The 23,971-nt window shown below is 42.4% G+C and overlaps 1 protein-coding gene across 1 annotated transcript; it reads right to left on the bottom strand.

Moving 5' to 3' along the window:
- Positions 1–2,551: 2,551 nt before the first annotated feature.
- LOC120049264 (ventral anterior homeobox 2-like) lies at positions 2,552–23,715 on the bottom strand. Its single transcript, XM_038995512.1, has 3 exons — positions 23,463–23,715; positions 19,627–19,814; positions 2,552–3,046 (listed from the first exon to the last, which is right to left on the bottom strand). Exons 1-3 carry the CDS (start codon positions 23,713–23,715, stop codon positions 2,552–2,554), a joined length of 936 nt encoding a protein of 311 aa, XP_038851440.1.
- Positions 23,716–23,971: the final 256 nt, after the last annotated feature.

Genomic DNA, 23,971 nt, shown 5'->3' with positions numbered 1-23,971 from the left:
GTTGAGAATGAAACGACTGAGCAAATGAACAACGAAACAGCACAGCAAGTAAGTGAAAGAAATAGGTTTTGATTATGTTTTACTGGTAATGGGGACATACGTAAATGCCAATAAAATAACTTTTGGGTTAGTGTGTGTGTGTGTGTGTTTCAACTATTTAACTGTACAAGAATGCTTAAAAGGCCGCTAAAATGTTAAATATCGGTTGTAGGTATCGGGTTTTTTGGCAAAGAAAATATTGGATATCGGTATCGGCCAAAAACGTAATATCGGTGTATCCCTAATAAACGTTAGGCTTAACATGAGAAAATTACGACCAAACACTGTAGCCTACCTCAGCGTTTATTTGTGAGGATGAGGTCGGCCATGTTTTATTGATGTCATCATGTAGCAACCAGGGAACTCACGAGAAGAAGAGATAGGGGGCTCAAGATGGCTCTATCTATGTGGCCTATTGTGACTCCATGAAGAGAGTCAACTGACAATAAAAGCAAGCAGATATTACGTAGGGAATTAAATATGAATGGCCAGAGCATAGGAAATACGGCTCAGAGCTTCAGGTCTCTTTGGGCAAAATCAAAACATGTGTCCTCCTGCTTCGGTATGTTCAACAACTGAATCCAGAACCTGTAACTAACTCTTAAGCTGTCTTTTTAATTTGACCAGACAAGTCAGTTAAGAACAAATTCTTATTTACAATGACGGCCTAGGAACAGTGGGTTAACTGCCTTGTTCAGGGGCAGAACGACAGACTTTTAGCTCAGGGATTTGATCTACCAACCTTGCGGTTACTGGCCCAACACTCCAACCAATAGGCCACCTGCCACCTCAATGGGTAGTGGGTAGTCCGAATACATTGCATTTAAAACTGTACCTATGGGAGAGTGACTGTTGGGAGGATTAGTAGTGCACTATATGGGGAAAAGGGTGCCATTTGTGATACAACCTGTGAATATCTGATATCTCAAGATCTCTTTCATGAGAACAAACTTTCAACCAGAAAAAAGGGAGAAAAATGGAGAAAAGCTTCTAGGAACATAAAGTGCTTTATATCAAAGGTAAATTAATGGAAATCAAACAATGGATGAGTCTTGTGCACAGGAGAGTGTCTGGGAGGGAATAGCCAAATATCATTGTTAAATAACAACAAGAGAAGGGAAAAAGAAGCAACTGGCTTTGAAAGTACCAATCTGAGAAAAGATTTACATTAAAAACAGATAAAAAGCGATGACGCGTACTGCATCCTGTGTATGTTGACCTATCAGAACATCACACACAGAGTTCCATGAGATAAGGAGAAGTATTGATATGAACCGGTTAGGAATTCTCTGTGTGTGTCTGTGTCTGTGTGTGTGTGTGTGTCTCTCTGTGTGTGTGTGTGTGTGTGTGTGTGTGTGTGTGTGTGTGTGTGTGTGTGTGTGTGTGTGTGTGTGTGTGTGTGTGTGTGTGTGTGTGTGTGTGTGTGTGTGTGTGTGTGTGTGTGTGTGTGTGCATGCGCACCAAACCTAGGTGATCAACATTCAACCACAAGAGAAGGAGTGGTGAATACCAGGTGATGTGGTAGTATACGTACCGGATAGATGGGTTGCATTTTATGTACACTAAAAACAAATACAACCCCCCCCCCCCCCCCCCCCCCCCCCCCCATTGTGATAAACCCTTTGTGTTTCAAAACATTCTGAGATTATCTGAACGGGGGTCGTCAGGGTAACCTGCTTGCTTTAATCTAGAGAGTAGTCTCTGTAGCCAATGGTAACACATACTGCAGGCAAAGTGATACTGCTTCACTGGTGAATTACATATCAAGAGTTCATCTCATGGGAGGGGATAAAAGGTCAGTGGGTCAAGCTCATCAGGTTGACCTCGAATTTACTCCAGTTAATTGTACGACAAAACAACGTGAGGGTGTAGCGCAGAGCAGAGATGAAGCTAACAGCGCTATCGCTAACCCGTTACTTTGGCGAGGACATATCCCCAGTACCTTTTCTTTTTATATTTCTTAGCATGGATTTGACCTAAGACTAGCTTTAGTTTACACACCATTTGTCCACATTTTAAAACACACACAGAACCAACCAAATAAAGAATTTACAGGAATCAGTGTTGGACACTATACAATACGAACTAATATTAGAAACTGCTAAAGTGTATGATTATTTGACTTAGAACGTTCTGGCAGAAAGCTGCCACACATGATGATTTTGCTGGGAAGTATGTAATGTATTGAAGGGGTAACTGGTTGCACTCCTTGTAATGTAATCTATAGACGATATTCAGTAGCAAGTAGCTGGAGAACGGGTGGGTACAGGGTGCAACCAATGACACAACACGGCAGTGCAAGGATAGCCCTGCTCCTTCTGGGGTGCACCTCCTCCCAGCTGTCTGTCTGTCCATCCTTGTCAGCCAATCTTGGACAATGATGTTGGTGATCCAACCAACGACGGACAACAATGTTGGTGTGTGGATAGGTGGTGGTAGACCAGAGGCAGGGATGGAGGGAGAGAGGGGGGAGTCATCCCAACCCCATCCCAAAACCCCAAGTAGTCGCCCCTTAGGAAACTGTCTTCTTCCCAGTCAGATCGCCATCCTTGGAGATCCTGTCCAGCCGCATGTAGGGTTCGAACGCAGAGGACCCGCACCCATACCCGGAAGCCAGTTCATGATGAGCACCCCCTAGCAGCGGCATGGAGAAGCACAGTGAGTGCAACGGCGGCACACCCAGACGCGACGAGGGCGGAGTCCCACCCAGGGAGGGCAACGACAGCCCGAAAGTCCCGCCCACCCCATGAACGCCATTTCCCGGTGGTGTGCTGCTACCCGGCGAGGAGGAGGAGCCTCCGGGGCTGCCCAATAGAGAGCCGTTTCCTGGGTGGTGGGTGCCCAATAGGGGGTTGGGGGGCTGGGCGGAGAGGAGGCGCCCCTGCTCAAGGAGGCGCAGGATGTTACAGGTGGCCAGCGACTCGGAGGTGGAGGAGGAGCGCTTGTCAGAGTCCTTGGTTGTGTCTTTCTTCTGCTTGGTACGACGGTTCTGAAACCACACTTTGACCTGGAAGGACAGAAGAAGGGAGAGAAATGCTAAAGGGTTAAAACATGGTTTTATTAATTAAATGGTTTGGTTCACTAAAACAGCTGACAACAGGGTAAAAAATAACTCTTACTTATGTGCAGTTAAAACCATACAAACACATTATATTTTGTCACTTATCCAGAGCAGTTGGGGTTAAGGGCCTTGCTCAAGGGAACATTGACACATTTTTCACCTAGTTGGCTGAGGGATTCGAATCAGCGACCTTTTGGTTACTGGCTCAAAGCTCTTAACTGCTAGGCCGCCCCAGATTCTTTCTCACCGATCATCTTAGCCATCACTGGATTTCAGTTAATTCTGTTGCATGAAACTTTAATCCAGAAGTCCCATTGAGATTTAAAAGAGCACATTATCAAGGGAGTCTTTGTCAAGAAGGCAGCTCCAAATTGAGAGAGTTACCCAATACATTACTAAAGGCTTTCAGTGGAGGCTAGGGTAAAGCACATGATATGCCCACAGTATGCACACGTTGGTGACACACAATGCAAAAGTGCCTCGCCATCCATACACCCACAGACACAAGCATCATACATACAAAGGCAATCCCAAGTACACCTCATTGGATCAACACTGTTGTTTCTCTGACTGGGTTTGACCACGATTGGATGGTTTTACCCTCATCTCTCTCACTAAGGTGCCTGACAGAGACAGGGGGGAGGAGTCCGTGTGCGATTGGAAGGGAATGGTGACCTTGTCAGCCAGTGAAAGTTAGAGTTAGTGAATCTGTTTTTTGTCTATGAGTGCAAAGTATACAACACATTACCCAAGTACGACAATACTATAAGCACAGCAGTAGCTTTGAAGGGTATATGGGGTGCTGGTGTTTCCTCAACCTGTTTCGACTAAGAGTCAAAGCAAGGGCAAAGTGAAGTGTTGTGCTGTGGTAGGTAGGTAGGCAGGGCTACACAGTACACAGTGTGCCATTCGTGAGGGTAGCTCACTGAACATTGACTGTCCTTGCTTCTGGATGTTTCATTGATGATGCGCGAGTGCTTTAATATATAGCGTGTGTGTGGTACTGTAGAGTGTGGGGACGGGGGGGCAAGGCATGTGCCACACACACAATACACAGGGAAAGGGGGGTCAGTGGAGATCAGATGCTTTTGCTCACACAGGTTATAGGGTGAACTTTAGCTCTGATCTTTGCATGCTCTCACAAATGATTGACCTTAATATATTTCTGATTGCCCTTAATTGATTGCATGTGTGTGCTGTGACTTGGAGATGTTCTATGCTTAATTGTGTAAACTTTTTTTGAATCACCCTCCTCCTGTGATTGGAGCATCCCCTAACTATGCTCTCTCTTTCGTTGCAGTTTTCGCCCTCTGCCTCCTTTATAAGCTGGAGCAGGAGCACAAGACGGAGGCTGTCGGTCCAAACTGCGAAGGTCTGAGCTGCAGCGCTCTGGTCGGAGCCAACTCTTTGAGTCAATTTATGCTTGATCCGAAAATGTGGTCGGAGGCGCCGTATGGATGGTGTGACGCAGGCCAAATTGAGCTCTATACCACGTCGCCGTGCGCCTCTCAAATTTTGTAACAATGCGGAGGGCTCCGTATAGCTCCGCATTTACATGATTGGTTGACGGTAGGTGAGGGCGGGAGGTCCTGTATAAACACAAACTCACATCCTTGACAACTTCCTTCACAACAGCTCTGCGCTGCTCGGCGAAGCGCAAAAAGTATGAATGCCCTGACTTCTGCAGAGACCATATCACCGCAAATGCTGCACGGCCAATACAGACGTCGGATTGACCATGCAGCGCCTTTTAAGTGGTGTCTGACCTAAACATAGTTCGCCCTGCGTTCAGAGCTGTCATCTATCATTGTTTTTTTGTAGGTCTTGCTCCAAGCGTCACTCCCCATGCCCCCCCATGCTTGCGGTGATGGTGGCTCCGCCAGGCAGCTGTTTATATTTTTTATCAAGTTTTGCCTGGTGGATTGTATTGCTCGTGACACCATCCAATACGCAACCTGTCATGAACCATCCAATACGCAACCTGTCATGACACCAGCCAATAGGTGACCTGTCATGAACCTGTGTGTTTTATAGTGGAAGTTGTATAAGAATTTGTCCCAAACATAACACTTTGTATTCAGGACAAAAAGATCATGCAAACAGGAGGCATGTATTGGAATATTTTTATTCTCTACAGGCCTCGTTCTTTTCACTCTGTCATTTGGGTTAATATTGTGGAGAAATTACAATGTTGTTGATCCATCCTCAGTTTTCTCATAATTCTCAAAACCATTAAACTCTGTAACTGTTTCAAAATCACCATCATTTCCTTCTTCTCCAGCAACTGAGTTAGGAAGGATGCCTGTATCTTTATAGTGACTGGGTCTATTGATACACCATCCAAATCCTAATTAATAACTTCACCATGCTCAAAGGGATATTCAGCGTCTATGGTTTTATATTTACACATCTACCAATCGGTGCAAATCTTTGCGAGGCATTGAAAAACCTCCCTGGTCTTTGTGGTTGAATCTGTGCTTGAAATTCACAACTCTATTGATTACATGAACATGCAACTCGTGCAATGGAGATCTTCGTGGGCTATACTCAGCCTTGTCTAAGGGTAGTAAGTTGGTGGTCTGTTGACATCCCCTACAGTGTCTCCTGATCCCCCCCCCCCCCCCCCCCCCCCCCCGTCTCAGCCTCCAGTATCTATACTATAATAGTCTATGTGCCGGGGGGCTAGGGACAGTCTGTTATATCTGATGTAATTCTCCTGTCTGGTGTCCTGTGTAAATTTAAGTATGCTCCCTCTAATTCTCTCTCTCTCCCTCTCTCATCAGTCTCAACGTCAACAGTGAAGAGGTGACTCCGGGATGCTGGCCTTCTAGGCAGAGTTGATCTGTCCAGTGTCTTTGTTCTTTGCCCATCTTAATCTTTTATTTTTATTGGCCAGTGTGAGATATGGCTTTTTCTTTGCAACTCTGCCTAGAAGGCCAGGATCCCGGAGTCGCCTCTTCACTGTTGACGTTGAGACTGGTGTTTTGCGGGTACTATTTAATGAAGCTGCCAGTTGAGGACTTGTGAGGCGTCTGTTTCTCAAACTAGACACTCTAATGTACTTGTCCTCTTACTCAGTTGTGCACTGGGGCCTCCCACTCCTCTTTCTATTCTAGTTAGAGCCAGTTTGCGCTGTTCTGTGAAGGGAGTAGTACACAGCGTTGTACGAGATCTTCAGTTTCTTGGCAATTTCTCGCATGGAATAGCCTTCATTTGTCAGAACAAGAATAGACTGACGAGTTTCAGAAGAAAGGTCTTTGTTTCTGGACATTTTGAGCCTGTAATCGAACCCACAAATGCTGATGCTCCAGATACTCAACTAGTCTAAAGAAGGCCAGTTTTATTGCTTCTTTAATCAGAACAACAGTTTTCAGCAGTTTAACATAATTGCAAAAGGGTTTTCTAATGATCAATTATCCTTTTAAAATTATAAACTTGGATTAGCTAACACAACATGCCATTGGAACACAGGAGTGATGGTTGCTGATAATTGGCCTCTGTACGCCTATGTCGATATTCCATTAAAAAAATCTGCCATTTCCAGCTACAATAATAATTTACAACATTAACAATGTCTACACTGTATTTCTGATCAATTTGGTGTTATTTTAATGGACAAAAAATGAGCTTTTCTTTCAAAAACAAGGACATTTCTAAGTGACCTCAAACTTTTGAACAGTAGTGTATATATCTTCTTTTTTTTTTTTTTTACATAGAATTAAGTTTATTGATTATGGCTCTAGATTGCAGGAAAAAAAAGCTGTTTCAGGTATTTGAAAAATGCTGAGTTCTCCAGCCACACCCATCCTCACATACTTTCTGCCCCCTCAGACTTGTTGGGGTACATGACGCCCCTGCATAGTATTCACATGCGCTGCGACCATCAACGCATTGCCTGTTTATTTTGAGAACCCTGCCATCTAATCCAGCTAAAAAGGGGATTGGGCTATTGGTACAGCAGACTGAGCACCAAGCGGCTTCCATTTTGCAGCTAGACACCATAAAGTGTTCATGTAATATTATTAACGTTTCACAACAATTTGCTGATTTGACAGTCAGGCAGAATAATGTTAGGATGTGGCTTAGAACATGCCATCTCTCAAGTCAGTGCACACGCCGTATAGCCTAGCCTACACACGGAGGGAGGGATATCATGGGTTGCGTTCCAGTGACAACCTATTCCTTATATAGTGCACTAGAGAATAGGGTTCCATTTGGAAAGCATCAATGATGAGCAGGACCTAGATAACCTATATGACTAGCAGCAGCATGGCAAGTACAGGACACACACAACATAATACGACCATGAGGTGAGCTGCTGTATTCACATCACACACAGCAGTCACAGAGAGGTCATGTGTATATAAAACACACAACCGATGGCAACCACAGGACAGAAACCTCCCCAGTCCCCACCACAATTCTCTCTTTAGCATTTACTCACACACATAATCTCTGGTAACCTTGAAGAGAGAGGGGAAAATATTCAGACACTCTAGGACAATGGAGGTAGAATCAAGAAAATATTCACTCAGTTAAAGAGTCTTGATCTGACTGGACAGGTGAAAGCTATGTGATAGAACTGTTGTTTACAGGGTTGGAGTTAATTCCATTTCAATTCCAGTCAATTCAGGAAGTACACTGAAATTCCAATTCTCTTCAATGCTTTTCAAATCAGGAAAATGTGGAATTGGAATTCAGTTACATTTCTAAATTTACCTGAATTGAATTGAAATGGAATTGACCCCAACCCTGAATAAAACTGTTGTTTACACCTGTGGTCCTGGTGGTTAGTTAAGTCTCAGGACTTCAGGTCACCATTGTCTCAGCGGTTCCATTTGTATGTGTATAATGAGATTGGGAAGGGATCTTCCCCCGCTGAGAAGGACACTGATGCCACATCTTAGACTTAGAGTAAAGACCTGGGCCTCAATCCACATAGTCTCTGTCTTGTCTTAACCCTCTTTATGTATATAGTGCATCTGTCTAAGCTAATAACACCACTTCCCACACCAGGGTTTTTCAAACCAAAACCTCAGATTGAGTCTTGTGTCCCTAATGCCTCCCCATTGGGTGAAAACCCACAATTACCACTCTCCGCCTCCTCGGTGGGGCGTGGCTTAGCCAGGGACTGAGATGCGGGGAGGCTGGAGTGGGCCGGGCCGTTCATATCACAGTCGTCCGCTTGAGGAAAAACCCTGGGGTTTACAGGGGACTACTACGGGAGGGGGGGGGGGGGGGGGGGGGGGGGGGGGGGGGGGGGGGGGGGGGGGGGGGGGGGGGGGGGGGGGGGGGGGGGGGGGGGGGGGGGGGGGGGGGAATTATGAAAAGAGAAAGAAAACAAATCTGTACCCTCTCGTACATATACACTATTGGAAATAAATCCATCCTAATGAGATCCAGGGTTCAGAGCTAGGGCAGAGATTACAGAGTGAGAGAGAGAGGGGGAGTGCTGGCCTGGCAATGACCTGGATTTGCCCTGCAGCTCTCCCGCTCCCCTCTGCTCTGCTCTGGTAGGGCACAGCCAGGGCAAAGCAGAGCAAGGCTGGGCAGGGGTGGTTAGAACAGAGATAGGAGAGGATAGAGCAAAAGCAGAACATTCTGGATAGCTGGACTGCTACAGGGTAGTAGGCCTGTGTCCACCACTACACACTCCATCTCACAACACGAGGGTTAGAGTAGAGCAGGTAGGGCAAGACAGAGTGTGCAGGACAGAGCTGGATATTCCTGAGTCCACTAGTACTAAACACTGCCAAACCACAACAACACAAGCAGGGATGGAGTGGTGTTAGTTTGAGCCACCTGCTAGGGCTAACTAACCCAGGGCAAAGGTCAACTGGGAGTCCATATGCGAGTCTACCGAACTGAAGCAGCTCAAGAGATGGATGTCACACTATTTACAGTCACATCAGCAACGCAACACCGGCAATACATGCAGACAGATAGCCGGTGTCATGAATAGTTCTGATTGTGTCTAATGAAGACATCAGACCTACACATCAGAATGATTCTTTAGAAAATGTAATGCTATAAAAAAAATATATATATAGGATTAGGCTGGCCAAAATGGGGTAACACTTTTATCACCCTTTATGTAGGATGACTTTGTTCCTAAGCCTCCATATAGTTCTTATGAAGGCTTTATAAATGCCCTATAAAGCTACTAAAGGCTGTAGTTGTGACCAAATAATGGGGTGTACTAGTGAGAAGCTAGTTAATCTCTCAAAAGAGAGTCTGTGGGGTGGAAAAGCCTGGCTCCATTAAGCAGGACGGACACCTGCTGACAATATTTCGAACACTTTCTGTAACCCTGGAAGAGGCTCAACGTTCCCCCGCGACCCCGCTGATCCTGCACATGTGATGAACATCAGACCGCCTGGCCTCGGTCTAGGAGTACAATGACTTCGTTTTCTATAGCAAAACTGTATGACTGTATGGCCCTTTTCTATAAGGAAACTCTATGGTAACAATGACTTTCTTTTCTATAAGAATACTGTATGGTAGCAATTACAAAATGTTCTGTATGGAAACGGTATGGTAACATTGTACATGGATGAATATGACAAATGTTCCTTTTCCCTCACAGCCCTTCTCTCTCTCTCCAATCCCACGTTCTGTTCTAACACCTGGGACCTCATCCAAACGCGGCCCCAGTTTCAATTTATAACTCCTACCCCCTATATCTCCTACCTCCTATCTCGTCATCTTTTTCACCTTTTTTCACCTGCTCATCCTCTCGCCCTCATGCCCTGCTCCTTTGCCCTCATCCCTCCCTCCCTCAATCCCTCCTTTGCATTACTGAAACACATGTCCAGGCAGGTTCAGCCAAGGGTCGACCCCATCTTAGCCACTCACTGGTAGATGTAGCTCCCTAATCCTCCTTAGCGTAAAAGCACTTGGGACTATTATTAGGCCCTCTGCTCCACGCTCTGTCCCCCTCCCCATCCCGCCCACCGCCCCGCCCCGGGGTGGGCCTAGCCCTTCGTCCTAAGGTCCCATGATGTCGAGGTTTAGATAAACCAATTCGGCTTGTTGTTCTTGCTAATCCAATGAGATAATTGCGTTACGCTATTTCCCGGTGAATGAAATGAAGGCCTTGCACGCATGCACACACACATCCTTCAAAGAGATTTGTTGCACAAAAAAAATAAAAAATTACAAAAGCGTTTTGGAGACACCAAACAATGGCCGTGTAAACGTTTTTGTGCAGATATTATCTCTGTTGTATCACAAAAAAAGATCAGTTGTATCACAACGTTGTGTCAAATGTCTTGAACGTCAGTTTTACAACCTGAGACTGTACAAGGCCAGAGGAGGACATCAATCACTGTACATAAAATTCCTTAACCTCTTGATCACACTTTTAAAATAATGAATAGCCCTGCAATGAATAGACAATGCAACAACATTTGTAACTGGTTTAGGCCCACGTCTGTCTGTCTCCCTTCCTTCCTAAAAATGTGTCCTACTCTTTCAGCTTTTATACAATCCCTGCCTCTGTCTCGTCCTCTCTCTCATTCTCCTACATCTGTAGGACTACGTAATGCCCTGTGCCCTCCGTGCTCCAGACGACTAGCCAGACAATGTCTGGGAGTTACTGAGAACAATGCACAGCGAAGGACATTCAGAAACACACACATATACACTACATGGCCAAAAGTACGTGGACGCCCCATCAAATTAGTGGATTCGTCTATTTCAGCCACCGACGTTGCTATCAGGTGTATGAAATCGAGCACACAGCCATGCAATCTCCATAGACAAACATTGGCAGTAGAATGGCCCGTACTGAAGAGCTCAGTGACTTCCAACGTGGCACCGTCATAGGCTGTTGTGAAGTGGAACGTCTAGGAGCAACAACGGCTCAGCCACGAAGTGGTAGACAACACAAGCTTAGAGAACGGGACCGCCGAGGGGTGAAGCGCATATCACGTAAAAATCATCTGTCCTCGGTTGCAACACTCATTACCAAGCTCCAAACTGCCTCTGTAAGCAATGTCAGCAAAATGGCTGTTTGTCGGGAGCTTCATGAAATAGGTTTCCATGGCCGAGCAGCCGCGTACAAGCCTAAGATCACCATGTGCAATGCTGGATTGATGTAAAGCTCGCCGCCATTGGACTTTGGAGCAGTGGAAAGCGTTCTCTGGAGTGATGAATCATGTTTCACCATCTGGTAGTTTGGGTTTGGCGGATGCCAGGAGAACGCTACCTGTCCCAATGCAAAGTGCCCACTGTAAAGTTTGGTGGAGGAGGAATAATGGTCTGGGACTGTTTTTCATGGTTCAGCCTAGGCCCTTTAGTTCCAGTGAAGGGAAATCTTAACGCTACAGCATACAATAACATTTTAGACGATTCTATGCTTCCAATTTAGTGTCAACAGTTTGGGTAAGGCCTTTTCCTGTTTCAGCATGACAATACCCATGTGGACAAAGTGAGGTCCATACAGAAATGGTTTGTCAAGATTGATGTGGAAGAACTTGACTGGTCTGCACAGAGCCCTGACCTCAACCCCATTGAACACCTTTGGGATTAATTGGAATGCACACTGCGAGCCAGGCCTAATCGCCCAACATCAGTGCCCAACCTCACTATTGCTCTTGTGGCTGAATGGAAGCAAGTCGCCGCAGCAATGTTCCAACATCTAGTGGAAAGCCTTCCCAGAAGAGTGGCAAATCCATATTAATGCCCATGATTTTGGAATGAGATGTTCGACGAGCAGGTGTCCACATACTATGTACATACATACATAAACACAGAGAGAGACAGAGTCCGAGAGAGAAGGAGAGAGAGAGAGAGAGACACACACACACTCAGACCCCTGCTTTTTGCATCCTTGGTGATAGCCCAAGACAACAAATGAAAGTCCCGACAGCAAAGCAATAACTGAGTGACAACAGCACAGACTAGTATATGTGAAGAATCTCAGGTTTTTAGTATTTTAACCACTTTTTCTCCCCAATTTCATGATATCCAATTGGTAGTTACAGTCTTGCCCCATTGCTGCAACTCCTGTTCGAACTCGGGAGAGGCGAAAGTCAAGAGCCATGCCTTCCCCGAAATATTTCAAAAACTAAAAGCATTGTACTTGGAACAAATCATTCACTAAACCCTAAACCTCAATTAAATCTTGTAATAAATAATGTGGACATTGAGCAAGTTGAGGATACTAAACTGCTTGGTGTAACCCTGGATTGTAAACTGTCATGGTCTAAACATATTGATACAATGGTATCTTAGATGGGGAGAAGTCTGTCCGTAAAAAAGTGCTGCTCTGCTTTATCAATAAAACAAGTCCTACAGGCCCTAGTTTTGTCGCACCTGGTCTACTGTTCAATTCTGTTATCAGGTGCCACAAAAAAGAGACTTAGGAAAATTGCAATTGGCTCAGAATAGGGCAGCACGGCTGGCCCTTGGATGTACACAGAGAACTAACAATAATAAGCATGTCAATCTCTCCTGGCTCAAAGTGGAGGAGAGATTGACTTCATCACTACTTGTATTTGTGAGAGGTATAGACATATTGAATGCACCGAGCTGTCTGTTTGAACTACTGGCACACAGCTCTGACACCCATGCATACCCGAAAAGACATGCTACCAAAGGTCTCTTCACAATCCCCAAGTCCAGAACAGACTATGGGAGGCGCACGGTACTACAAAGAGCCATGACTACATGAAACTCTATTCCACATCAAGTAACTCATGCCAGCATTAAAATTAGATTTAAAAAAACATAAAAATACACCTTATGGAACAGCGGGGGCTGTGAAGAACAAACGCACTATACACACATGTACACATAGATTTTGTGTTATAAATATATGGTAGTAGAGTAGAGGCCTGAGGGCACACACTTAATATGTTGTGATTTTTTTTTAAATGTATTACTGCTTCAATTTTGCTGGACACCAGGAAGGATCCATAATAAATACAAATTTGAAAATCCCAAAATGAAGTCATTAAAACCACATACCCTTCTTTAAATGATTGAATTGGAATTTCAGTTTGCTTCCTGATTTGACTGCTTTTAACTCCAACTGAGCCCAACCCTGCTCTAGAAGCCCAACTGCTGCTGTTTAAAAAAAGAGACTCTGTACTACAGTATATATGGAAACTTTACATAGGCCCTGGAGTTATCCCTGGTCCGGTTATTCAATGTGGCTAAGGAAAACTCCTGGCCCCTGCATACATATGGCCACTCATGTACCCGTGGTGCACTAAGACGGTTACTGTGGGTCGGGTCTAAAGAGCTGAGCTCCCCAGAAGGAGAAGTGACAGAGGGATGTTTGTCAGCAGAGAAGGTATTAGTAGGGATGTGTGTGTATAGGATTCGGACAAGCTGATGTTTCAAAACAGAGGTGTTATGCATCTTTTTAATACGTCCTCGATCCTACCTCCTCACAGGGTTTTAGTAAGATTAGGATCAGATCCACTCTCTGAGTCTCTGCTCTCTGTCTATCTCTGTCTGTCAGTCCCTCTGTCTGTCTGTATCTCTCTCTCTCAAGCGCGAAAATCTAGGGTCAGTACGGCATAGAATAAATGACCCCTTGTTTCTACAGTTTGTTTCCAGCATTTCATATCTCTGTCTTTATCTTGCATTCAGTTGGTTGGAGGTTGGACACAAGTATCGCAGACCTGCATACCACTCTAGACATGATCAATATTACACACACAAGCACTTACTGTACTTCACACACAAGTCTCTAAAACAAACGTGGTTGTGGAAGTTTTCCAGCAACTCATCAGCCCATCTGATTGTGCATGTTAGCAAGCTTTGCTGCCTTGAAAGATCAAAATATATCCAAATGTTTGGCCATAGCTGCTCGCTAAAACCAGCTTTTGTCCAAAACTCCACTGAAACTACTGTGATTCCATGCATTTTGACACTTAGCCTTGTACCATTTGTCCCAGCCCAGGATTAAACCAGTTTTAAACAGCCCCTTCCACCATTAAATCCATGGCTTTTCCACAGATGGACAGCAGAGAACAATATATTGATACATTGCAATGTAAGTAAAATGGTCCCTGGTGATGGTAAACTCTGATAATGGCCAGACATCATGGTTGGTACAAGTTGGGATGGGAAGAGTGTTGGGTAGGTAAAGAGAGGTTTCTGGGCAGCTATATGCATAACTGTCTCATTTCCCAAAATCCAACCAGTTTTGAACAATAATATAACGTAATGGTCATGTTGAAATAACATGGAAACTATGTTGACGCAACTTCTTTATGTCCAAAGGGGTTGAGAGCCTGTCAGGTGACAGATTACCATATCGTGTCATCATTTAGACAAGAGTAAAAAGATAAACCCTCATTCGCTTAAGTATTTTGTAAAACATAATTGTTTCAGTCTAGACCATCATTTCAGTCAGAGGGAAAAGTCATTTCAGTAAATGGTGCTAAAAATGTTGTCCTACCAGGTCCACCACTCACCAATAAGACATCTCCATTCCTCCTATGGCCACCACCCACCAATAAGATATCTCCATTCCTCCTATGGCCACCACCCACCAATAAGACATCTCCATTCCTCCTAGGGCCACCACCCACCAATAAGACATCTTCATTCCTCCTAGGGCCACCACCCACCAATAAGATATCTTCATTCCTCACATTGTAGAATGCATAGCTTATGTAGAGCCAAGTTCAAATTAAAAGGTAACAGAATGAAAGGCATTAACATTTCTCGATGTGAAAGGCAATCATTAGACCCTGTCTACTGTGTGTCTGAAATGGCACCCTATTTTGAATATAGTGCATTCCTTTTAAAACAGAGCCCTATGGGGTAGGGCCCCTTTATATAGGGAGTAAGGCGCTGTTTCGGGCACACTCTTAGACTATGGTGTTTTTCAAGCAAGCTGAAAAAGCCTACTCGGTGGATTGATAGACGGAATTGAATCACGTTTTAGTATTGGAAGAGAATGCAAGTGGACGGGATGAAAGGGCTCCAAATGGTATGGAGGTATTAACCGAGGGTCAACCAAAAATATACTTGTAAGCTTAAATGTAAAACAAGGGTCTGAATAAACAATTGTCGAAAACCAAGCAAGCACCATTTTGGCATTCAGAATCACCCAGAAATGTAATTTGAGTATTTTGTCAGCTGAGTAAGTCAGTGCTTCTAAACCGAAAAAGAGGAGTCACAGTCATAGCAGCTTTAGCAAAACCATTACCATGCCTTTATCAATGTATCCCCTGATATAATATGAATTTTCATAATGTAGAGGTCTTTGAAACACAACAGGTGAAGTCAGTGGATGCTTCATGCTTCACTGGTCTCAATCCCCGTGTTTCAAAAAAATGTTAGAATACTGATTTGCAAATGTTGAGAAACTTTCACCAGAGCTCAAGTAACTCCTCTAACTGTTAAAGTAACAGGTCTCCTCCCCTACAGTGCCTGTGAATCGGCGGTTAGCCTGCTAGGAAGGTGCACCTGGCGTAGGCGATACTTAGTAGCTGCACAGGCATCCCCAAGACAACCTCCATAGCGTGCCAAGAGCGCGGGGCTCCCCGCCGCGTTACGCGGGAAGGGGGAGCCACCTGCTGGGCTCTGGGGAGAGGCGAGGTGTTTCCTGAGTGAGGGAGGATTTTACTTTAAATGTTATTCATCCCCTCTCAAATAGTTTGCTTTCATGTAGCTCGTGTCTCTCAAAGCTTGAACTCAAAGCTTTTACGCACAACTGGTCTGGAAATTAACTTTGTTTTTACTGCGAAACTGTTTAGGTTGCCCGAAGCACATTGACACCTCATTGAATAAGTTGTCTTACATGAGGCTGTATTATAAGGATGGCTTACTCATGTCATACCTATACCTAAACAAACTGTTTGATGTTTAGCCTGTCACGTGAACGAACAGCAAAATAAGGACATTATCTTATATCTTTCATGACATTTTGGCTAAATGTAAATGCAGCATGTGGCTCGTTTTGATAGTTTTGATAGTGACCAAACATATTCGAGTTACACCTTTGTCAACGCCTGTATCCTGAAACACTAGCGCTTAGGAATCCGTCAACTTTGGAACAATAAACTATTAACGTGAATGACATCACATTCCCCACTGGGAAAAACGTTTTTTCAAGTCATTTCAACAACAACCACAGCAACAACACAAATGATTAAATGTGATGATGTTGAATCAATGTGGAAAGCAGATTGGATTTGCAAAAAGTCATCAATAAGGGAATTTCGTATATTTTTCACAACTTTTAACGTAAATCCAATTAAGTGACATTTAGTTGTTGATTTCACGTTGAATTCACGTTAGTTGGCAACTCAACCAAATGTAAATCAAACTAGATCTTGAACTGACGTCCGTGCCCAGTGAGTGCAATATCACAGGTCAACACCCATTGAGGTCTGCCTTTGATAACTTAATAAACATTATGTAAACGACATGTTTTAAGGCCAACGAAGCCTATCGTAACCGAGATTTCGTGCTGGTAACACGGAATATAAAATAGGCCTACCAATGTCTAAATTGAGCAATTTGAGCTATGTGTTACAGCACAAAACATGCTTGGCTAAATTAGGCTACATGTTATTACGTTGTTGGATGCACTAAGGTTCAGGCTAAGAGCCTATTACATTTATTCGATTACATTTTGATATTAGGCTATTATCTCTTGACAAATTAAGTAGGACCTAGTATAGCATTTGATGAATTCAATCATTTGTAATATCTACTTCATCCGATCTTTTTTAATCGAAAGAAATCGACGAGAGCATGGGCATTTAAATGTCTCAGTAGGCGCTAAGTGAAGAGCCGTTTGATGTAAACACTATTTGCAGTTACCAAACCATGCAGAGGCCCACATCTACATAGCTAACAGCAAAAATGGGATTTGTAATACCCTTGGGTCGAAGTTTACTGGAATATTGTGCTAAACTAGATATACTAGATATAACATTAAACGTTTTGTTTAGTTGGATAACTTGGTGTGACTTTACTTAGAAATATATTGTTTGTTTGGTTGCCAAAGTGGACATGTTGACAATAGTAATAGGTGAACATCCTCCCCTCCAACAGGCCTGAGGCTGCATGGACACTACAGAATCAGAATGTTGTGGATACAATGTATTGCTTGGTGCTGTAAAGTGAACGTGACTTTGACTGGAAATATTTGGAGGGGATGAATACGAATGAAGTTGCCAAAACGCACTCAGAAATCAGAGTTTTTCCCCAAATGTGCATTACAGTTCTTACCCCCCCCCCCCCCCCCCCCCCCCTGAAATTGAAGATTAAATCGTGTTTCTGACCATCAAAGTATAATGTTGCCTTTAGTTAAGCTGAGTTAGTATTATAAATTATTCATAAAAGCTATTATTACTACGCTCAATCGTACATTTCACGACCACTCTCTCTCAAAACCGATAAGCAATAACTTCTCAAATGGCAATGCTTTAAAACACACATATAGGCCAGTGTAAGTGGACCTGAAAATCAAATCACTGGTTTGACTCGTTAAAGCCTTGAATATCAGCAACTCATAAAGATACAGCTAGAGCCTCGAGGCCTACTCGAACAAAGTGAAAATATAAACTCTGAAATTGAACTTCACCGAAACATAAAAAGTGAAAGCTTTTAGAAATGACAGAATGATTAATCGCCTAATGTGGTTGTTCTTTGTTTTTTGGGGTATTTTTTTATTTTAAATTCGTTGATTAGGGCCTATATGCAAATTTGCTCCTGGGGCTGTTCAATGTGTAAATTATCAAAGCAAAATATATTAGCAGACGAAGTTCGCAATTTCAATGGAAACAGCTTCAAGAAATTGCTCTAAAATGCTCCAACACCTTCTGGGTATTGTTTTTAATAGCCTCCAGATGAAATATTTTTTTATTTGAACCTTTATTTAACTAGGCAAGTCAGTTAAGAACAAATTCTTATTTTCAATGACTGCCTAGGAACAGTGGGTTAACTGCCTTGTTCAGGGGCAGAACGACAGATTGTTACCTTGTCAGCTCGGGGATTCGATCTTGCAACCTTTCGGTTACTGAGCTAAATTATTACTGACAATATTGACTATAGAAATATGTGATTATTACAGTTTTAAACAATCTGAAAGAATGTCTGCGGAAGCTATAGGCCTTTACAACCGATGCATTGCTGCCACCCAGTAGCCTATATACCCCATACGTCTTCTTTCCCCTAAAAAGTGGTAGAAATAGGCCCCTCCCACTGACAGCCACTACTATGCCCTGAAGAACATTGCATGAATGTGCCTGCGTCCCAAAAGTATTAGCTTTCTTTCTTCGTCTCGTCTCCTCTCCATCATTGCCATTGATCTGTAGGGGTTATCAATTCGCTGGACAATTGTCCATTTTTATCAGCTTTGTGTAGTAGTTGGCTACAGCTAGCCTATGTGTAATTGTTCCGTTTTTGCTGTATCTATAGAATATGTGGATTATGTGTACATTCTTCGTTTAGATATTCTGCCTGTATAAATTCAGTTGTGGGGTTAGCACCATTTCACCAGGTCAAATTCCTGGTACATATAAATGTACGTGGCGAATAAAGGTGATTCTTATCAGTGGTCAGGGAGATGCAGTTTAACTGTAGGCTACTTGGTGTTGGACACGGTCCTTTCGACAATAGGGCCTATAGCGTATTTCATTCACACCAACCCTTTCAATCTTTCATTTTCAGGAATGGATTTATGGACTACACATTGCGTTAGGTCTAGCCTACTAAATGTATTGTGGAAATGATGATAACTTGACATGTAACTAGTTTAGTTATATAAGCCACAACTCGTATAATTGGATCAGAGGCATAGTAATGCATCAGTTGACAAATAACAAATGAGGCCCTATTCTTTCACACCATGTTGTGTGTTATTCTCCATCCTTGCTCAATCATTCATGTGGAGGGCACTGGCTATAGCAGCCTAGCCTACATCCATCTATCCCTTGTTACTGTTGTCTAGACTAAAGTTTGTTTTATAGGCTACAACCCACGGGTATCTACAACAAAAAGTTTAAATAACACAAATACCTATTATTATTATTATTATTAGGCTATTATTATTATTGAATACTTACTGTAAAGCACCGAGGTAGCTGTGTTGTTTGGTTTGTTTACATGAGACGTCGGCGATGGAGCTACTGTGAATTCCCGCTAAGAAAAGTCAGCACTGACAATATGGACTCATGGATAGAACCCAAGAATCGAGCCATTGCGCCAATCCTAGCCTATATCATGATGACCATTGGAGTTTCCAAATAAAGACATTGGTTATGATGTTAGATGTACACGTCGTGCTTTCTCCTTAGTAGATGCATCTCCATGACAAAAGTTGGGTATAAAAACAGCTGAGACATTATATCATGTGACTGTGCACAGCGATGAGTTATCATGATAGCATACCTTTCAATCTAATATTTAAATATATAGGCCTACAATGGGGACTCAAGGTTACGTATACAATTTGTCTTTATTGGCACAATAGGATATCAATATATTATCCATAACTCACCACTTCTGAAGAAATAGGCCTACACTGTCAAATGATGTATGTTTCTTACCTGTGTTTCGGACAGGTTCAGCTGCCTCGCCAGCTCAGTGCGCTCGCGGCCGACTACGTACTGGCAGCGCTGGAACTCGAGCTCGAGCCGGTAGAGCTGCTCCGCGGTGAATGATGTCCGCGTTCGTTTTGGCCTGTCGAGGTCCAGGCCCTTTGGCAACACGATCTCCCGGATGGTGCCCTTGGCATCTGTGGATATACAGCCAGACACCGTGTGTGAAATGTCCCATAGTCTTATTATAATTGCACACACTGTAGTAGCCTACCAATGTCATTATTTTTTGTACCGACCAGGAAGATATTGTTAAACATTGTGCTCCTACGCAATATAAGAATGATCTCTTGACGTGATCATTGTTTTCAGTATGAGGACATTGACATCTAGTTGTCTTCCTTGGAAATATAGGCTAGTCAAGTTTGTAGTAAAATAAATAAAGAAGGGGAAGAAGTAATAGATGGATAATATATTGTAAGAATCACAATATCCGTAAATAAAACTCAATGCACCTTACAGAGATAACAGGCATATCCGTTCGTTAGATAGATATTACGAGTATAATGCCTTAGAATAGTTCTTCCATATTTTCAACTGAGAGTAGGCTATGCTGCAGTATGTAATGGAACTGGACATAAGTTAGGTATACCATTTTGATTTTTTTTTATTGGGGAATAGGCTACCTCGGAGTTTCACACATTCACTATAGTAGCTTGCTTTTTTTGCCGTGTTTGGGGAATATTCTCAAGAAGTTATAGCCAGAATAATGAGAACTGAAAGATACTTCCCTATCCCATTATTACATTATAGACCTACCGGTACGTAATTGTCTGTCTCAGCGCAAGTAGGCCTACATTTTTGGAGAGCATGTTCTCAGAGTTATATTTCAAATTAAAACTCTGCATTTGCCATGAGTCCTAGAACCCATCCTGAAGAATATAGTGTAACCGGCTAGTTGACGCATCAGTACACAACGTTAAATATAGCAATTTATGGGACAACGTGAAATCGTTTTGTTCAGTAAAACATCATGAAATTTGTGTTTTTATATAAAAGTATGGAATATGCCTAAGATGCTATTTATGCAATACCAAAAACCTATTAATAAGTGCAAAACATATAGACTAACCAAGCTGGGTCCCACCATAAAATAAATATGTCAAAGGAGCAGTAGCCTAGATCTGTCGAATCATGTTGCGTCTAAATCTATTTCAATTCCTCAGCAAAACTTAAATTGAATCAAAGTTATAGAAGATATAAAAAATCTGAACCACCGTATACTATTTGAAGTGTTGTAGGCTATACGTAGGGCTTATGTGGTTCATCCACATAGGCCCTACAGCCTATATATTGCACATTTCATGGGGAAATAGCATCTATAGGGCCTATACGGCACGGTCTCTGCGTAGAGCTTGTCTAACTTCCATGCAAGCATCCAAGGTGTTAGCAAAAGCTATAGAGACGCGTTCCAACATTGTGCATATTTATCATTTCTAACTAAACATCTACTCATTCATGATACCCAATTTTAAAATCCTCAAAATGTACAACTTTGCAGCAGGGCCTTTCAAACGGTTTGCACGCACATCGAGACTTTGCACATAGACAGACCGCCTGACCTTTCTCTGACCTCGGCTTCTCAAGCGGTACCTAGCGCATTCAATCATCAGCTTTAAAAACAAATAGTGACACCGGCTATTGCGAGCTTGGTGTCCCGAGCAACTCTGCCAAAAACGCTCAACTCGCCCTCACCACATCTAATCAATCTCGGTCTACCGCCGAGGCCGTTCACTTCTACAATTACCGGGCTTTCTGTTCTGATTTAGCCCCGGGGCACGCGCAATGAATTCAATTATGTAGACCTTTACTGTAGGTGATGTGTATGATTATCGTTGTTCAAATGAAAGGTTCATTTATACATTTGGTGAAAATCAAATGTGCACAAATAGGGGGGAAACTGTTTTTTGTAAGAAGATAAATTAATAATATCAGTGTTTCTGTGGGCTAATAGTTTGATGATTAACTGGTATATGGTGTTACGGTATCCATGACAAATATGAATCTCACATTGGTGTGAAAACTATCCGGGTAAGGGGCATGGATATGCTATTTTAGAAATAAGTGTTCAACTTGAATATTATGAATAGGCCTACAAGTTCAAAAGTTTCAAAATAAACTGAAATCAAATGTTTTTTTTTGCTGCTCACTATGACTATTTACTTAGAAAGCCATATTCATAATTTTGATATTATCTCACTAAGGTTTTAAACAAACAAACAACCCCAAAAAATCACCTGTATACTTTAGGGTTTGTTGACATTGACATTATAACGCATTTTACAGCCCTGACTAAAGAGCAGTGCAAAGAGATGTCATTACGCTCTGAACAAAACTATTGAGTTTCATTCAATGAATGTTATTCTAAGTCAGTCAGTCACATAGCCTACAACTACTATAGCCTATTTGACATGCAATAAGTATTTTATGTAATTTTGCACACACCTTTAACAATTTGACATGTTTTACAAACGGTTTCTTCTTTTAAATATAATTTATTTCTGCAAATGCATACTCCTGGAACTATTTTACTATATTTTAATACGCATTAGGAAGGTAACTAGTAATATACCAAATATGGCATGGTGTTGTTTTGTTATGAGAAGAGAATGTTATTGAGGGGATCTCCCCCCCCCCCCCCCCCCCCTCCCCCTCCCCCACAATGATTATTGTCATAATTTACTACAAACTATTGAACCATCATGACCATCATGGCGCATACACTTACAAGATACTTGGACATGGTGAAATAAACTATGGAGATATCAGTTGTGTAACTCATGCATAGAGTAGGCCACTAATTACACAAGTATACATTTTGAAATTGAAAATAGTAACTTATGTTTTGTTTCATTCTCAACACATTTTTTAAAGAAGTTGTAGATCCTAAGAACCACAATATATATATTTATATTGTTAAAATAACTCTTAAGTGAGTCTACACATTTTGGAGAATTCCATCCAAAGATGGCAATAGGCCTAGAAAGGTGGGGCTCCATTTCTTTTAATCAACGAGAGCATGGACAACATATTGCTTAATTTTGAGTAATAATACCTTAACTCAAACAAAGATAACAACATGACCATGAATAAACACACACAGAAGTACACATGATGGTGGATGGTTTGTGTTTTTTTTTTAAGTAGTTTGTTTGCCAATAATTAAAATGTTGATTCATATAGTACAAAGCAGCTACTGCTATTATTATATGTTATTATTATCTCTAAGCTCTACTGTACATTTTAATCTCAGATGTTCATAATTTTCATAAAAATTTCGCTCAAATATTTTTCTTCTAAGTATAGCAAATTTGTTCCAAAAAGGTATCAGGAGTCATTTAAAATAAAGCTGCTGTCAGTTTATAGGCTAGCTATATATTCATTTGTTTAAAGTATATTGGACATATATAGTATTATATCTTCATCTGCATATGAAATACCTTATTTGATTTTATTTACAATAAATCACTGCAACTATTTGCTTATTTGTAAGAGTAAAAGTATTATAGTAGTAGTAGCAGTGTAGTAACATGGCCTAGTAACCTAGTAGTAGTTGTTGTTGTAGAATTAGGCTATTAATAGTTGTGATTGCAATAGTGGTATATTTGCAAATGCATTAAATATATACAATTAATTTAATGGAAATTCTCAAATATTAAGAATTATAAACACCTGGTTTTGTTCAGTAACTTATGCAGACAATATGTGCCCTCTTTTTGCAATTTATCCTTCTAGATTTCCATTTTCGCAACAACAACAACAATAAATAATATTTCGTTACTAACCTCGAACTAAAATCCTCCGGCAGTAGTCTGGGTCCACTCCTAAAAGTTTATCATGTCCGTCTTCACTGGAGGAGGTCGGGGTGGAAGCCGATGTACCCGGGGTATCGGTTGTGCTCTGCACCGGCGACCTGCCCCCAATTTCGGTATGGCATTTGTCTATCCCGTCACGGCACTGAGAGTTGGATCCAAGGCGGTGGTTGTTGTTACGATCCTCGGCGATCTCATCGCCCATATTCGTGGCTTGATCGAACATCGATTTGAATATTGGTGTATAGATCTTCTGTATTCTTCACCTCGCTATTGGGCAGTTATTGCTACTCTTTGCACTTTTAAGTCATTTGCAATAGTTCTCTTCAGCTGTGGTGAGGCAGACCATGCCCCAGAGTAGATCCAGTTACAAAACAGAACCCGTCACGCCGACCTGAGATGGAACCGAGCTGCACTGCAAGTGTCTCGGCATGTTTCAGCACTATCTTGCAATCCGAAGTACAGGAGAGAGATCGTGGATG

Source organism: Salvelinus namaycush, chromosome 6 (assembly GCF_016432855.1).
Source record: "Salvelinus namaycush isolate Seneca chromosome 6, SaNama_1.0, whole genome shotgun sequence".
Lineage (NCBI taxonomy): Eukaryota > Metazoa > Chordata > Actinopteri > Salmoniformes > Salmonidae > Salvelinus > Salvelinus namaycush.
This window is presented reverse-complemented; position numbering and strand designations above follow the sequence as displayed.